The 18,367-nt window shown below is 30.6% G+C and overlaps 3 protein-coding genes and 1 long non-coding RNA gene across 4 annotated transcripts; 2 read left to right on the top strand and 2 right to left on the bottom strand.

Annotated features, from left to right (window-relative positions):
• The first annotated feature begins 1,069 nt into the window (after positions 1-1,069).
• Positions 1,070-2,035, top strand: LOC106427907 (gibberellin-regulated protein 13-like). The gene is made up of 4 exons (XM_013868623.3): positions 1,070-1,337; positions 1,447-1,527; positions 1,614-1,647; positions 1,728-2,035. Exons 1-4 carry the CDS (start codon positions 1,248-1,250, stop codon positions 1,907-1,909), a joined length of 387 nt encoding a protein of 128 aa, XP_013724077.2. The 5' UTR covers positions 1,070-1,247; the 3' UTR covers positions 1,910-2,035.
• Positions 2,036-7,783: 5,748 nt separating this feature from the next.
• Positions 7,784-8,483, bottom strand: LOC111200833. Its single transcript, XR_002654352.2, has 2 exons — positions 8,119-8,483; positions 7,784-8,026 (listed from the first exon to the last, which is right to left on the bottom strand). It is a non-coding gene; the product is annotated as an uncharacterized LOC111200833 (long non-coding RNA).
• Positions 8,484-13,289: 4,806 nt separating this feature from the next.
• On the bottom strand, positions 13,290-18,197 carry LOC111200832 (MLP-like protein 328). The gene is made up of 3 exons (XM_048754446.1): positions 17,892-18,197; positions 13,652-17,123; positions 13,290-13,565 (listed from the first exon to the last, which is right to left on the bottom strand). The coding sequence occupies exons 1-2, from the start codon at positions 18,076-18,078 to the stop codon at positions 16,855-16,857; spliced, it is 456 nt and encodes a 151-aa protein (XP_048610403.1). The 5' UTR covers positions 18,079-18,197; the 3' UTR covers positions 13,290-13,565; positions 13,652-16,854.
• LOC106351150 (tubulin-folding cofactor B-like) lies at positions 14,306-15,887 on the top strand. The gene is made up of 4 exons (XM_048742475.1): positions 14,306-14,450; positions 14,618-14,721; positions 14,940-14,981; positions 15,840-15,887. Exons 1-4 carry the CDS (start codon positions 14,306-14,308, stop codon positions 15,885-15,887), a joined length of 339 nt encoding a protein of 112 aa, XP_048598432.1.
• Positions 18,198-18,367: the final 170 nt, after the last annotated feature.

Here is an 18,367-nt window from a genome sequence, read left to right as displayed (position 1 = left end):
CCATTCGGATTATATGAAAATTCGGTTCGGGACCGGTTCGGGTTCTATCGGGTTCGGGTCGGAGTTAGTAAATCTTCAAAGAACCGGTACAACCCAATATATTTTCGGGTTCGGATCCCAATCGGTTTTTCGGTTTAAAAGTACCTGATTTTTATCTATTTTATAACCAAAATATGAGTAAAATCGGTTCTTCAGTTTTAAAATATCTGATTTGTACCTATTTTGTAACCAAAACTTAAGTAAAATTGATTCAAAAATAAAGAACATCAACCGTGATCATTCAAAATCAAACGAAAAATAAACATATTTACTGATAAAAAGAAAACAAAATAAATAAAAGCATAAAACGAAAACCAAGTTCTCATGAAATGAGAAACATTGTTTAACGAAAACAAAATCTAAATCTAAATACTTCAAGATTCAATGGCCATCTTCTACCATCAACCTTCATATAATAGAACCACCAACCTTCATGTAATAGATAAATATTTTAGATGTTCAATATTTCTTAGAGTATTTTGGATAAATATTAGGAATTGAGATCATGTTTGGTACAAGATCTATTTGAGGTTTTGAATGTTTCGGGTTCTATCGGATATCCATTTAGATTCGGGTTCGGTTCGGATAATACCCATAATCCGAAATACCACAAAACAAGATCCATTCGGTATTTACGTCGGGTTCGGATCGGTTCGGATTCATTTTTATCGGATCGGATTCGGTTCGGATTTTCGGGTTCGGTTTATTTGCCCAGCCCTACACGGGGATGCCTAAAGAGGAAACCCACTTCAGACCTCGGAAATTCTAGCCATGTACGTGTCTTTCTTGATGAAATTCGTTTCCAATAACATTTAGAAATAAATCACAAAAATACAAAATATGTTTTTAACTTCAATGGGAGAAAAAAAACTGGAGTCACGAGAAAGAGATAGGGACTAATAGCAGCAAAAACACACATGTGATACGTTCGTTATCACAACTTTTGCTCTCGCTCTCCTTCACATGCACAAGATTGGGAACATGAAGTCTATATTCGTACCAATTTTGATAATTATCTATTCGATAAAATATATATATACACATAAATCACGATTTAGTTTGCCAAAAAATAATCAGTAACAGGAGAAATATGTTTTCCATTTTTTATTTGGAAATTGGACTCTATATATATTGACCCCTATATCATTGTTCATAGTGAGCTTAGTCTGCAAAATAAATCCTCTACGTGAGCTTCATTACAATCATTTATGTTATCTAAAATGGCAACCAATCTTAACACCATTTTTCTCTCCATTGTTATGTTTCATCTTGTTCTGTCTGCTCAAACTCAAATGCACGTAAGTGTTTGAACATTCGTTCTATTTTAGGATGTACGTAATTACTTTTTTCAGTTCTTCACATTCATCAAACTTTGTATTATTTTCATACGTCTTGATTATCGTACAGCCAATACACCTGGAGTCTCCTGCTCCACAACCACATCCACCACAGTCCCAACCGCAAACACCGAATCACAACAGCTCCCAAGTGAGTTTCTACGGCTTCACTACTCACTAAAAAGAGTTTCATGAAATCCACACAACCCCCTTTGACCTTCTTGTTGATTTTGACAGTACGGTACTACTGAAGGCAGCCTTCAACCCCAAGGTAAACCAATGACTAGCTAGCGTTCAATATATTGTTTGCGCTGAATGCAAAAGCTAAAATCCATTTTTTGACTATACTAGAGTGTGGGCCACGGTGTGGAGATAGATGCTCGAATACAAAATACAAGAAGCCATGTTTGTTCTTCTGTAACAAATGTTGTGCCAAGTGCTTGTGTGTACCTCCAGGTACTTATGGCAACAAGCAAGTCTGCCCTTGCTACAACAACTGGAAGACTCAGCTCGGTGGACCTAAATGCCCTTGATTTATCCTCTTAATGCATAACCTCCATATAGTTTGTTAATCTATCTACCATAATGTTCTATATGTATTTGGACTCATTTGCATAATCACATCAATAGGACCACGTCAAAAGTGCTTTTGATGCTTACTTATCCTTTATAAAGATTTTGAGTGCACATAAAAGATTTTGTTTATGAAGCTATGCATCTCTAACGTACAAAACTTGCAAGTGATGGCTTCTGGTCTTTAACTGACATACCAGAAGCTTGAATACCATTACAAATTAACTTTTCCAAGTGAAAGATGTAATACAACATCTATATTATTTTATTAAATTGGAAAAGAAAAAAAGCGGTCCAAAGCCAAGTAGGCCATTAGTTATAAGTCTATTATAGAGAGATACATTAAGAAGATGCATGGAGAGAAGAGAGCAATGAAAGAGTTATATATATAGCCTTTTCATTATTTAAATCCACATGTATATAAACATGAAGATCGTCAAGAGTTGGAGGTCGTCGATGAAGGAGTATGGATTTCATGGTAACAGCCACACTAATTGTGGAGGCAAATTGGCATCTTCCATGTGTCCTTACAACTTGGGAGTCCAAACTTCAGACAATCTTTGTCTTTTTGACATATTATCAAAGGCACTTTCACAGTAACTTTCACCATGACTGGTAATCATTCATGTACACACCAAAACTGTTAAGGATGTAACATATCAAATGATCGAGATCATAAAACGGCTAATGCTTACATGACGAGACCAGGAAGAGGATGACAAAAAATGCTGAAATTTTCTCCATTTAAATTCCTATATTGTCACATATGTTTGAAGGGAGCTGATTATGGATTCATAGGTGTAGCATCTATTTATACTATATGATTAGTGGGTTGAAGACGCAGCAAATACATTGCCGATATAATTAGTCAATCCCCTGAGAACCATTACAACATTAGAAGCATGACGTGTATCATCATGAGAATGATTTTCGAAGAAAAGTAAGTTGGTCCATCTAAATATAAACTATAGTTTTCATTAAACTCATCGTAAAATCATTTATTAATATTAAAAGTTATTTTTCATTACTTTCTTAAATAAAAGTTACGCAATTACGTAATGTTATTAAAATATATATATGCAATTAATGATTTACATTAACAGAGATTTGCTAACAATTTGTATACACTCAATCATTTTTGTTTAAATCTTTGTTATTAAAATAAATTACACAATTGCATTAACCATTTAATAAAAAATTAGATTATTTCGTATGTGCTGTATTTTAAATTTTTAAAAACGAGTATAAATTACTAAACTGTTAAAAGTCTCAAACAAATTTTTGTTATCAATGGTTTAAATTTTTTTGTTATGATAAGATATAAATAGTTATAAACCACATGAGTAAAGAAGTTTTATTTAATAAGTGTTTATATTAATATATAATTAATATATATATACATATATATATATATCATTTAATTAAATTACATATCATATAAAATACAAACTATATATTGATATTTACATTTAGGCCTGGGCATTTCGGGTTTCGATTCAGTTCGATTAGGGTATTTCGGGTATCAGGTAGTTCGGGTAGGGAGTTAGAGGATTCATTTACTACTTGACATATTTTCGGTTCAGTTTGGTTTGGATAGTTTCAATTTTGGTTCGGTTCGGATAGTAAAATTAGGAACCGGAAAATACCCGAAAAAATTGGTTTCTATTTGGTTTCAGTTCTGGTTTGGGTAGTTCGGATAGTTCGAGTAAAATATCGGTTATTTAGAGTAAAATATTTAAAACAAAATTAGGATGTTCAACTATTCATTTATAGCGCGAATCTTATATTTCACAAGTTAATTAAATTTTTAACACAAATATACAAATCAATTGATAAATCCAAACTGGAAAACAGTTGCTTAAATTTCACTTTGCACTTTAAATATTTGGAGATTCCACCTCATCTCAGTTTTTTTTGTGCGCTCCATCTTCAAATACTTCATAAAAAGAAGAACCAAAATTCTTGTTTCAACATATTTTCAGAAAAAGTTAAATACTTTCCAATAACCAATCAAATCTATCACAAACCCAGATAAGAACGTATATGAATAATCTTTTTAATTTGTTTTCTTTGAACTTTTCTTCATCTAGAAATTGTAATATCAAGAACAAGAGCTACCTACTGAGAAAATACATGTTTTAAGCTCAGATTCAAAGAACTAGATTTGGTTAATAATACTCTCAACATCTTCAAAATAGGATGTAAACATGAATCAAAATGTAGAAAGACAAAAAGATGCAGAATTGATTTCAAAGATATTGTGGATTAATGGAAGAGAGAGAGAGAATGGTTTTGAATTTCAGACTGTTTGGTAATATTTGAAGAGGTAAGGGATAGAACTATGCTTGATCTAAAGCTTGATCCAAAGCCCTATGTTAATCAAATCTTGCAGAATATTTTAACAAGATTCGGCCTATGTCAAGTAGTAGTGTTCAGAGAGGATATGTAGGGGCAACAGAGTCACGATAAATTATGCACAGTGTAAAAACATAGGGCTTTGGTATATTGTTAATTATAAGATAGTTTTTTGGTAGGAGAGCTAATTTCTCTTATATTTACACATAGTTTATTTTTATATTTATTTAAATTATCTATTCAAATTATTTTTTGATATAAGTAGTAAAAACTATAATCATAATTCAAAATATATTTGCAGCGAAAAATACTTTGTAGATTTTATAGAGGAACCCCTAAAAGCTGTAATGATAATTTAAAATGCTTAAAATATTGGAGATATTCAAAATATTTATTGGGTTTTCACTCAAATATTTAGACTGGCGTAATTTATGTTAAATTTAGGTATTCAGTCATGTATTATAAAATTATGTTATTTTTTATTTTTATTATTTAATTTGGAGAACTTAAAGATATATTTTACTTTTAGAATTTTATATGATTTAATCGGCTATTTAAAACTTATTAAACCCATAAAAATATGAACCGAACCAAAATTTATTAATATCCTAATGAGATTTAAATTACTACCTCCAAAAACTTGAAACCTTAGTAGAATTAAATCAAAAACTGATATAAATACCTGAAAGATATATATATATTGTAAGAGTTGCTAATAGTTTTCATTAAACATAAAATCTATCATTTCCATATTGAAGAATTTTCGATCAGTAATACATATTGGTGATTTTCATCTAAATAAACTGTTTACATATTGTTTTTTACAAAATAATATAATAAATTAATTATTAAACCGACTAACCTCAAGCATTAAGTCAATTATGTATTATTAAAAAGTGTAGATTGTAATGCTATGTTAAATATTATTAGGTATTTTTCAGAAAAAATTACCAGGTGAAAATAATAAATCATAGGTTTTAGTAAAACATATTAGAACCTTAGTAGAATAAAATAATTTGACATAAACCGTCCACTAACGTATGTATTCTATTTACCTATATTATTATCAAGTGCTAATATCAGGATAAGATAATTTTATTTGCATATGTCATTAATCCTACATATAACTATCCACTAATAATTAACTGAGAAAAGTGAAACCCTATAATTGTGGATTAAAATGGAACCATCGACTAAAATCAATTGAGATAAGTGGATCCCTAGAATTATGGAGCTAAAATAAAGGTTAACCAGGATAAGACATGCGCCTTGCGCGGGATAAAATTAAAATTACATTGTTAAATAAAAATATTTTACACATATATATGTATATATATATAGTTTTTAACTTACATATTAATATGAGTATGATGACATAATTGATTAGATGCTTGGTGGTGCGATAAGACTCACATGAGTATGTAATCGTGAAATTGACTATCAATTTCGAAACACCTTGAACGATGAAAGGATCAAATTGGCTAACCAATTCTTTTTTACACATGACCATGTCTTCTATACCAAAAGTGTTTTTAAAATCGGACCGACTCGGTGGTTGGACCAGGTTCGACCATGAACCGGTCACGTAATCAGGTTGGATCTAACAATTGGTTTGACCATGAAACTGTCAAATAGTCGGATTGCATCTCAAAGTTATTAAAATTTATAAAAATCATTAAAATTATAAAAAATATGAAAATATTTTATATTTGATTTTTTTGTCATTAATATTTTATATTTTATTTTTATTTATGTTTTAATTGTATCATATTTACAAATTTTACTTTTAAATTTCTATATTTGCAAAAATATTGAACCAAATTATTGAACCATGTTTTACATGGTCAAACCATATTGAACCGCGACTCAAATAAAATCTGGTCTAGATTCCGGTCAGTTTTAAAAATATTGCATAAAGTATAAAACACTATAAGAATACTTAAAAAGGTGAGATATTATAAGACTTTAAAATATGTAATGTGTAAAAAATATTTCGGAAAGTTAATCTATGTAATTAACTATATACACCACAATCGTATAACTATAATGAATGGATGATTCGTTACTAATATGTAATTGCTTAGTAAGGATTGCCTTATTTCCGATTTATTATTGAACTATATTAGGAAAAAGGAATAAAATAAATATACCTAATCACCAAATAACTTGCCCACTAAATATGGAAGAAATATCTAATCATTGACTACAAAGTTAACATTTTAAAGCTTAATTTTAAGAATGTCGTCTTGAAAATTTAAAATTCTTTCCTTATTTCGTTCAAATGATTTTAACAGAGGCGATCAAATTTCTGTGTTGCGTTGCATAAATGATTCGTAATAGTTATGAGTATTATAATTTTCCTAATTTGATATATATATATATATATATTATATTCAAATTTCAGTATTAGATGGACGTACATTCATATTTTTTTGGTAAAATGGATGTATATTCATACTGGGGTATTCAATTCAAAAATCGATTACACTTTGAGCTGCACAAATTATAAACATTTGCAGATTTTAGAAATATCAAGAAAAATGAACAAACAGAACATTATTTTCCAGAAACAATATAGAGAAATAAACAATGAACAGACTATGCCACGTTGATGCAATTGCATGAGGTTTATAAATCTCAGTAAAATGGAACAAACAGAACATTAACCTTATAGAAATGTTGCAGGTTTTATGAAACTTAGTTTCGCTTAGCAGCATAAAGTTATCCAATTGAGTATTTAGTATTGCTATATTCTTAACTTTAAATTTATCTTGTAATCATACTTGAACAAAACTGTACCTTAGAATTGTTTTTGCAAGTCTGTATGAGCATAAATCATAACTTAGCTTATTCTAAAATCGTCTACTATTGTGATTGGATTCCAATCGTATTACTATTTTTACTTTCATATTGTAAGAGTATATGTATGTGTGGGCGTTCTCTAATCAACCTCTTCTTATACATGTTTTATAATGTTACCCTAGTTAAAATTCAACGAAGCGATAGATTTATAAGTGCTATTTTATGAAATTAATCAAAGACGTATTGTTTTCTGTGGGAGATGAAAATTGTGTGTGAAAACCCACACGGTAGTTATAATATAACAAAACAATATGAAGTATTATAAGTGTAGTTGTATTTTTTGTATAAAGACATACCAATGGCAAAGTTAGTAATTATTCTAGATATTAGTGGGCATAAATATAAATGAGCCGAGGAGAGCTCTCATGGTGACACATCATCAAAATGATATGTTTGTAAATATAATACACTTTTAAGGTTATTTTTTTCTCCTCTTTTAATAATAAGAGGATATTAGTAAAAAGTGGTTACATAATATATTTAAATAATCATTTAGATGGAGTTATAAAAATAGTTGGACACTTGGACTTAATCTATATCAATAGGTCATGTTCCTAATTTAATAGTAGTGATTTATAGAGAGATACATTGTAGAAAGAAGATGCATGGAGAGAACATAACAACAAAAGAGTTATATGTATAGCCTTTTCATTATTCAAATCAACGCGAATATATATATGAATAACATCAAGAGTTGGAGGTTGACAATGAAGGAGTACGCATTTCATGGTAACAGATACAGTTGTAATGAGGGCAAATGGGCAGAGCCCCTGTGACCTTACATCTTCCATATTTCTTCAAACAATCTTCATCTGTTTGACATTTTATTGCAGGCATTGTCACAGTCACTTTCACCATGCCTGTTAATCATTCGTGTACACACCAAAATAGTTAGACATATTAAGGATGTAACATATCAAATTATCGAGATCATTAAACGGATAATGCTTACATGACGAGACCAGGAAGAGGATGACAAGAAATGCTGAGATTTTCTCCATTTAATTTGTTTATATTGTCCTACTAATCTGTTTAATGGAGATGATTATGGATGCATAGGTTGTAGCATCTATTTATACAACGTACATTGACAATATAATTACAAAATAATCCAATTATTTTCTTAATGTCTTGGTCAACCGAAAATATTCTTTGCACAATATGAGTTTCAAAATAATCCTAAAACAGTTGATGAATATCTTACTCTATTAAAACAGAGATACTAAAAATCTACTGTATAAAAAGTCATATTCTATCAAATATATAACATTTCAAGTGATGTAAAAAATATATATAACATTCCAAGCAAATCTTAAGAATTCATAAAAATATTAATAGTAATTAAATAACTATAAATCTAAATTTTTATTTTAGTTATAAAAAAAATCTGTTGAGAATAAATATAACATAATATTAATAAACTTTCCAATAAAAAAATGAATTTATTGAGAATAAATATAACAAAATCTGTTAAATTTTAATATTATTCGTCTATAATAATATTTTATTTTGATATTTACAACAGTATATTATCTAAAATGGTTAATGCAAAATATAATAAATATATTACAAACTTTTAGTTCATATGTTATTTACAAAATATGCTACTAGAAAACTTTAAAATTTTGATAATTCATTAAGGATATTAATGATAAATTTTATTTTAATGATAAAAAATCTATTAGGAAAAATATTAAAAATATTTTCCAAAATTTAAATATTATTTATAAATTAATGAATTAATTTACAAATAAAAAAATATAAACTCAAAGTTATTATGTCATTTTCTAAATTTCCCTTGACCAAATATTAAATTTTGAAAATAAATATTCCAAGTGTTAGAAAAAAAATTATTATAAAAAAAAGTATTCCAAACTTTGAATGAAAATATTACAAATATTACAAAAGATAAAATCATAGATGCTAAAGTATTATGTTGTAAAATTCAAAAGTAGTGTAATATTTTGAAATTTTAATTTAATAATAAAAAATCTGGAAACATAATACCGTAGCATCCAAAAATAGCATATATCACTAAAACTTACTAAAATAATATTTTCCATAATTTATTTATATTTCCTTAATATCTAAAATAAATGTTTATGACTGTAATCTATAATATTTGCATAATCGAGATTCTATAGCATCTTAAATAAATATTCTATTTGTAGGAAATTCATCTTGACCAAAATAAAGTTTGAAAAAAAAATATTCCAAAATTAAAATATATTGAAAGATAATATTTCCCTTTACAACTGCCAGTACAAAAATCTTGCAATATTTTTAAATTACCTTAAACAAAAATAATGTATTTAGTTATAAAATATCACAATATACTAAAATGATAGATGCTACAAAATATTTTAAGCACAACATGAATATATAAATAATCTTAAGTAAATATCATATCTATAGTATAACTAAATAAATTTTAAATATGTATTTTATGTAACCTGTAGAAATTGAAAATTATATTTTGAAGGCGATTCTCTATTTGATTAGATAAAATTTATTGTACTGACCTCGAAAATACATTAGCATTTAATAGCAAACAAAATTATGTATAAAATAAATAATTACATAGTAATAATGTGGAATAAGAACTTAAACAATAAGATTATTGAGCTACTGCTACACAACATATAACACTAAATATTTAAATCATATATTTACAATGTTTAAGTTTAATATCAAATTCATACATTTATAAAGTAAAATATACACGCGGACATGTAGATCAAATTCTAGTTTTTTTTCAAAAAAATCCGAATTAGAAAGTACAAAACAATTGAAGATTATATAATTTATTTTAAAAATATTTTTAAAACTTGCCAAAAGGCCCAGACTTTTTTTTCGCATTAGGGTCTTAATAATTTTTCTTCTTTTTGCCTTAATTCTTAAGCCGGCCATGACGACATCACATCAATAGGACCACATAAATAATTTAGGGAAAATTGTTTTTTTAGAGCAAAAAATAATAACTATGTCCTTTTACACTAATATCTATTTTATGTCATTTTTGTCTACAATACCCTCTAATATTTTTGAAAATAAATTTAATAAATAGTTTTACAAACAAAAAAAATTAGAAAAATAGTAACTATTGATACAATATATATATGAACTTAGTGGTATTTTTTCAGCTCAAAAATGTTTAAATCATAATTTTCATATTCTAATCTAAATAAAGTAGAAATGGCATTCTACGAAGTAGAATACGAAATCCACTTTTTTCATTGAATCTACAATGTTTAGAATATGTGATCTACGTAAATAAGAGTATTCTAAAAATATTTAGAATACACATTCCGCGCATAACCTACCGATCTAAAATCTACACATTAATATAAATCTAAAACACGTAGAAACCGACTTCTACAGATTTACTGTAAATCTAAAACATGTAGAAATCAAAATCTACACATTACTATAATTCTAAAAACCTGTAGAAACCGATTTCTACATATTAGTTGTATTCTACGGATAAGAAATCAGTTCCTAAAATTATGGAAACAAAATATTTGGGAATATTCACATTCGTATTTGAAAAAATTGATTTAAAAAAAAACAAAAAAAACAAAAAAAAAGGTTGTAACCTTCTTCTCACGCCGTCTTCTATATTTCATTGATTGTTCACAAAAGTTTCACATTATTTCTACCATGATTTATATCTATGCTTCCATTGATTGATCGGTCTATAATTCGAGATCGGTCGATCTGTATGAAATCGACCTTTGCCGATCGAGTGAAATGGACCAGGTCGATCAGTATATGCTCCGCGTTTTTTTGTTCTGCATAATGATCAGTATCGATCGATCGGTTCGACCTTGTAACTTCAGATCGATCGATCCCGCTTGATCGAACCCATTATTTATTATATTTAAATATTACAATTTAAAGGGTATTATTGCCATTTAAAAAATAATTCGCCTGATAGGACATAAAGTATATAAAATTAGTCTAAAGAGAAATAGTCATCATTTTTTTTGCTCTAAAGAAACAATTTTACCAATAATTTACTACTTGCCGTGAATTAGTTACTAGATCAGAGCCTTGTTCTAAAACGCGGCGAGGAGGTCCGATTTTCCGGCGACTAGGCGTGAAGCGGCACCCTACCGCTACGATTTGCTACCAATCGGACAGTTAGGCTGTCTGATACAAAAAAAAATCTTTGTTTTCGCGATTTTGAAGTTCAAATCAACAAGTATTGATAGATCTATAGTTGTTATGTGTAAACAACAACAAAAACGCATGAGAAATGAAGATTTTTCGAAGAAAATCTATGGCAGCCGTAAAAACAAAGTTGCAGAAACAGGCAAAGCCCTGATAAGAAGATGAAGAGATAATTACAAAACTGCCATTTAGCTAAAAAATATAAAAAATATGCAAAAATGACTCTCTTGGGCGTTGAACCCGGGACTGGTATGTCACCAAGCAATGACTAAACCACTAGACCACAAGTAATCTTTGCGATATGTTACTTAAACTATATTTTGTATATAACTTTATTTTAAAAATAAAATAAAACTTAAAATTAATCTCCGATTAATCCCCGATTAAAATCCGATTTCTTCGTTAGGCGCTAGGCCCAACCCGAACGCACGCGTAGCGCCTAGCGAGTTTCCGAACAAGGGATCAGAGTTATACTGGTTGACTTCATTATTTTTTTTGTCTGAATTGACTTCATTATATTGCTATTGAAGAAGCAGAGAGTTACTTCTTAAGGTCGAGGACTTCTTTTTTTTTTTGGTAAAATGTTAAATATTATTACCAGATTTTCAATTTGAGACAGAAGTTACATAGAAACGAGTAGCGGAGATGCGAAAAATAATCTAAACAAAGAATCTAAGCAGTGACAACTACTAACACGAAAGAACGGGAGACCAAAGCAAAGAACTGGACACCAACGAAGCAGTGAAGAGGACTTCGAGTGCTTTTGATGTTAACTTCTCCTTTAGCTTACAGATGCATGCCTTATACAGACTCTAAGCGTGCTCGAGTCCCCATGAGTCTCATTTTAAGCTTAGCCTTCTCTTTGACATGGCCGGTTTAACACAGTTATGGGTCTTAAGAGAAAATATTTTTTTTTACTCTTTAAATTTTATATTCAAATAATGTTTAAAATTTTTAAAAAAATTTAATCAGTAATATTTTGTATATTTTGTGATGAAAATAAAACTATATACATATCATATATTTTTGGACTCTTTTCAATTTTATTTATTATATTTATTATTATTTCTGTACAAAAAATATAGATTTATAAAAAAACAGACCCCTAAACTATTAATATATGAAGGAACACGGGTTTGGATCCGCGGTGGTCGCACCGCTTGTCCCCCTAATTAGCCGACCCTGCTCCTTGTTGTCTGCATCTGCATCCTGCAATCAAATGCAGTAGAAATATGTAAACTGGTTATCTCGGAAAAGATAACACCCAATCAAATGACTCAATATTGTTAAAACTGACAAATTTTACTGGCATTGATTCTCTTGGACTAAAAGGATCAATCGTAATCACTAAGGGAAACATAATCATACATTTCACTTGACATTACCTTGCAGTCTTGCACAGCTTGGCTTAATACTATGTGTCAAACTCTTCAGATGGATATTTTGCATTTTCAGTGTTGCTCGAACCATTTCTTTAATTCTTCATAGAAATGTATTTAGATTCGAGAATTTACAGAGTGTGCAGTATTTTAGTTTTGTTGTTTCTAGGAACAAAAGTTTTTTAGTGGTTTAATTATTTTTATACCATTGAGCTCAGACCATGTTGCATCATTATTTCATTAAACATTTCCATTATTTATTATAGAAAGATATTACAGATGGTAGATACATGGAGCTGTGAAATTCTTGTGCTAGGCCTCGAGTTATTTTAGGCATTGACTATGCTATCTATGGTTGTTTAAGGATTGTAGGAAAGTCTAGTTGTAAGAATTTGTATTTGTCTAAGTTATGTTTTAGTCTGGTCTTTGGTGCCCTCGTATGGGTTTTAGTGTCCCTCCTATGGGTTTTTGTTTCTGGAGATATCAACCTGTTCCCCCGGCTCTTGTATTACAATGTACTCCATCCCGTGTTTAAGATAATCAATTGACGGAAAAAAAAAGATACATGGAGAGAAAATAACGATGGAGTTTTATATATATATATATATATATATTGTCTTTTCATTATATTAAATCAACATGAATGTATACGAAGATCATCAAGAGTTGGAGGTCACTGATGAAGAAGTGGGGGAAGCTTGATGCCTTTTATCGGGACAGCCACAATAATTGTGGAGGCAAATTGGCATCTTCCCTGTGTCCTCACATTTTGGGAGTCCAACCTTCAGACAATCTTCGTCTGTTTGACATATTATCAAAGGCAATGTAACAGTCGCTTTTACCATGCCTGTTAACCATTCATGTACACACAAAAAATATTAGACATTAAGGCTATAACATATCGAATGAGATCATAAAACGTATAATGCTTACATGATGAGACCAGGAAAAGAATGACAAAAACTGCTGAGATTTTTCCCATTTTTTTTTTATATTGTCCTACTTATAATTTTGAAGGGAGATGATTATGGATTTGATTCATAGGTGTAGCAACTATTTATACAACGTGATTAGTGGGTTGGAGACAAATAAAAATATATTGCCAATGTAATCAGTCAATAGTGAAAGTATTTCCTGTACTGTCTTGGTCAACATAATATAGTCTTTGTATATATCTCTCATATACCAAATTAGTGAATTGAAAGTCTTTGTATATATCTCTCATATACCAAAAATGTTTGGACTTTCAAATTTCAGTTACTCTGCTACCATTAAGTCAGGGACTTCCACCTCTCCTTTCTTAATCTTGTCCCAAAGGTACTGTAACCGGCTCACATACTTGATCTTTCAGTACAATCTGATGAAAGGAAGGTAAAAAAATTAAAGAAAACCAAACCGGCTAAAAACCGCATATAACCGGAAAAAATAAACCATGATTAGGAACTTTTCCGGTTCGGCTTTAAAAACATTGAAACAGACAAAAGATCTTTCCGCTTGAACTTACTTCCGCTTCTGTCGAAAAACTCTCTCTCCCACATTAACTCGATTTCCGACAAGGTAGTTTTGTCAGGTCTAGAGGGTGGAAAGATGGCGGCTTCGCGGTTACAGATGGAAGGAGACGATGAATGTGGAAGAAATGTGGGACGTCTGTTAATGCTATATATGGCTTTAGAGCTCTATGATGAAAGTGGCTCCAAGGTTGCAGCTCTTAGTGATGATTCAAGACCTCTCGGTTTCTACTCCCCCCTTTGATGGGTAAACTGGAGCCAATTTGACTCAGTAAACCTCTGTTTACTGTGATCTTGATAGATGCATTTAGTGAAACGTATGGCTTATTGTTTTATCACTCCATCTGATTGTTCTTTTGTGGTGCTTTCTCAAGGTTTTGGTTGCATATAGTGGATCTTGATCCCTCCTCGGTCACAACTGGAGGCTGGCTTGAAGATACCTCATTGGTTGAGACGTATAACATCTCAGATAAGGATACTATGCTAAACGAACTGGTAAGTTTTCTACTGCCTAGAGTTGGTGTTTCAGAAGAGACAAGTTATGTTGATATGTTGTTTGTGTTCACATACCAGACAGTTTTAGGAAGTTGAAAGAAAAAAGAGTGTCTCAAAATCCAGCTGCTTCTGAAGTTAAGGTAACTGTAATTTTGCTTATTGTTAAAACTTTTTTGGTATAATTAGTGGCAAATATGATCGTTTAATCGTTTCACCAGATGAATGAAGACTTCATGGAAGATCTTTGTGCAAATATCAAGGTGAGTCAGATTCTTTTATTTTGTGTGTTTAAAGACTTCTCCCTGTCTTGTTATTTTGTGAGACCAGATCTCTTTGTATTGTGCTTCTAATTTATTTTTTTCCTTGATGTCAAAAAAATATTAAGGTGGGAGAAACAAAGAGATCTAGTATGATGAACCCCTTGGCAAACACGATGGCATGTATGTTAACTCTTTCCTATTTTATAGTTATCATTAAGTTTAAACTCCTTCACACTTTTAAAGCAGAGAAGTGTTTTCTTGCTCTCGAACTTTGGTTCCACTTGCAGCTCATGTGTTTCTGTGCTAGTAAAACCTCAAAGAGGTTCTTAGTCTTGCATAAGCTCAACATCATGATTTTCTTATCAAACGTACAATATGCCTTAGCTCGGTTGTTAGATCCACGTGCTTAATACTGGCTTATATATGCAGGGTGAAAGGGACAAGATTATTTGAGTGCCCTCCGTTTCATGATGGTGGGGTCCTGCCAGACAAATTAAGTTAAGGTAATTTATTTTTCTCTGTAGCATTAGAGTGAAATGGCCTGTTGCACTTCATAGAATCGAACTCGATTAGTCGTTTCTTGACATGATCCGATGTCAATGCAAATTTCCCTTTCCACGATGTTAGTTTAGTAAGAGTCTGGAGGAGTCCACATTGGTCAGCTATAAGAGTAGTTGATTATAGGCCTAAGGATATGTATTACTCTCAAGCTAAGTTTTAGTTGAATTCTACTATATTGGGCTCTAGGGCCGTGGACTAGGTTCTTTACCACATTCACGGTAAAGTAGTTAGTTGGATGCATAGATTGAAGTTGTAAGCCACAGTTTCTGATACTCATGAGTTTTATGTGACTTGCAGTTTGGTGATTATCCTGAAAGAGACCCTTTCGAGGAAGATGAAATATAAGATTCAAACCAGCTAAAGGAATTTGAAAGATTTGCTTTTGTTTTCTCCATCCTCTTCATGTTAACTATTACTACACCTTGCTTGGTTAGAACACAATGCAACAACACTTAAGTAATTAATTTTTGATGAAGAACAATAAACTAATAAACAAGTTATGATATACATAAATTATTCAACAGCTTTGCATCTATATCACCAAGGACAAAGAAATAAACCATAACATCCAGAAACTTGCATAACAACAGTTTAATGTTTAAGCTAAGATGTCTGATCTATATAACATCCAGAAATTCAAATAAACAATGCACACAAAACATTTCATTCTTGCCATTACATTAATAGATTAGCTTTTTTCACTTAGTAAGCTACTAAGCTATATAAAAAAAACATAATCCAGTGTTCTAATGTGGATCCGGCTGATTTTTATAAATGCATTGATGCAGATTTAAAATTTTAAATAAATTATAGATCGTAAATTTTAAAATAAATCAATAATTAAAATCTAATAAACTTGACTTCATCTTGTACAACTAATAACACTCTTTGGAGCCAGATTAATTGGCCATGATAGAAAATAATAAGTAGATACACCAAACATGGTTTTGTTACAATACCTATCATCTATACCTCTAGTGAAATCAAGATTAGATGGATCCGTTAATCTTTATTTAACTGTTTTTGTAGTAACAACCATTTGCACCATTAACTCAGTAAAAGACAGAAAAATGTAGATAGGTGAACAACATACATTATTCATAGTGATCACATCGAACTCGATGATGACCATAACAACAAATTAAACCATCTTACAAAAGCCAACCAATTACATATAATTGAAACGCCACGTACAAGACCCCCATTTATTGATTATTATTTTGAAACCTGTTTAATAAGTAAATAGAGATATATAGTGATGATGGTGCATGATTGTGATGAGGATGGTGATGATGATCGATGGTGATGACGATTAAGCTTTGCTGGCGTGGTGGCCCATGTCAACGATCAAGCTCTTGTTGAATTTCATGTAGGTGCTGGGTTCAGGGTACTCATCTTTGCGCTTCTCCCATATTATAGTGATTTTGCAGGAGCTGGTATCCTCAGTTTTGGGGATAAATTGGTAGATGACATCAAACACCTTGAGCTGCTCCATCACGTGACCCTCAAGTCCTCTTAAAGCCAATGTTAAGTTCTCATCGTCTACCTCTCTCTTCTCCTTGAATACCTCTTCCTTTCCATCTATACAAACAGAAATTCATTTTTATTCATTAATTTAAATTACCAACATGTAACTTATAATACCGCATACTATATATACTCATAAGGATATTATACGATCACAATGAAATTTCAGCGGATTAATGTTCCGTTTAAATAGTCTGTACAGGTTGTACTACGTCGCGAATCGATAAGTGAATCAAACCATAGAGAGAGAGAGAGAGCTGAATTCACAGTTATACGTTCTTTAACTAGACCAACCAATCTAGATGGCTTTCGATATATGATGACTAGCTATGAATGATTTTAGTGTTTGTTTTCCTTTCTTGTTTAATGTGACCGAGTCGATAACGGAAAATTCTTCTGCTAATTATAAACGCAACGGTAGCATGTATTTGTGTTTACAGTTTCAAATATATTATAAACATGAAAAAATATTTTTAGGAAAAAAAACTTCTGCTAAACAAAAATATGATAAACAATGAAAAGTTGTGTGTTTAAATTACTTGGCAAAAGACTACTGAAACCCTAGTTTCACACAGGCATCTATTTTTTTTTTGATCGAAACACATGCACTATATATAAACTTAAACTCAATAGTGTGTATATAAAGTGTGAATATATATATATATTATTTTTTTGACAAAGTTAGAATTTTTTTATTTATAAAAATATTGGATTTAATCAAATGATTACAAAGTCGATAGACAGAATTTCTGAAAATCAAATTATTGTGTAAGCAGAATATATATATATATGGAGAAAATATTAGCAATTGTATTACTATACCCCATGTGTAGTTCCAACTCCTGATGGATCCGTGAGAGTCAGATTCTCCCTCGTGGACGGTGACATTTTTGATGTGGTGGCCGATGGCGTCAGGGAAGATGTGGTTCTCGCTCTTCCACTTCTTGTAGTGTTTCTCCGCTGCTCCTTTCAACGGAACCTCCGTCACGTATGTTCCCGACGTCGCCATTTTTCTATCTTTGTTTTAAAGTTTCCACTTGTGTTTTTTTTTGCTTTTGTTTTGGTTGATGAATTATCACATATCGCCTTCGTTTATATAAGCAGAGTGATTGTGACGGTTAAAACATGGTTTCTACCGTTTCCAATCATTTGATAGTGCATGCTAGAATCTTATCTTCTTCATTTTCAAACCTATACTATTTAATGAGCGTACTGGTCATCGAAATGTGTGTGTTTTTAATTGTAAAAATAAAATGATAGTCGACCACGTTATTAATGTGGCATGTGGGTAGTTGGCC

The sequence above is a fragment of the Brassica napus genome, chromosome A1 (genome assembly GCF_020379485.1).
Source record: "Brassica napus cultivar Da-Ae chromosome A1, Da-Ae, whole genome shotgun sequence".
NCBI classification, from domain to species: Eukaryota; Viridiplantae; Streptophyta; class Magnoliopsida; order Brassicales; family Brassicaceae; genus Brassica; species Brassica napus.
Note: the sequence above shows the minus strand (reverse complement) of the source record. Positions and strands in the feature narration are given on the sequence as shown.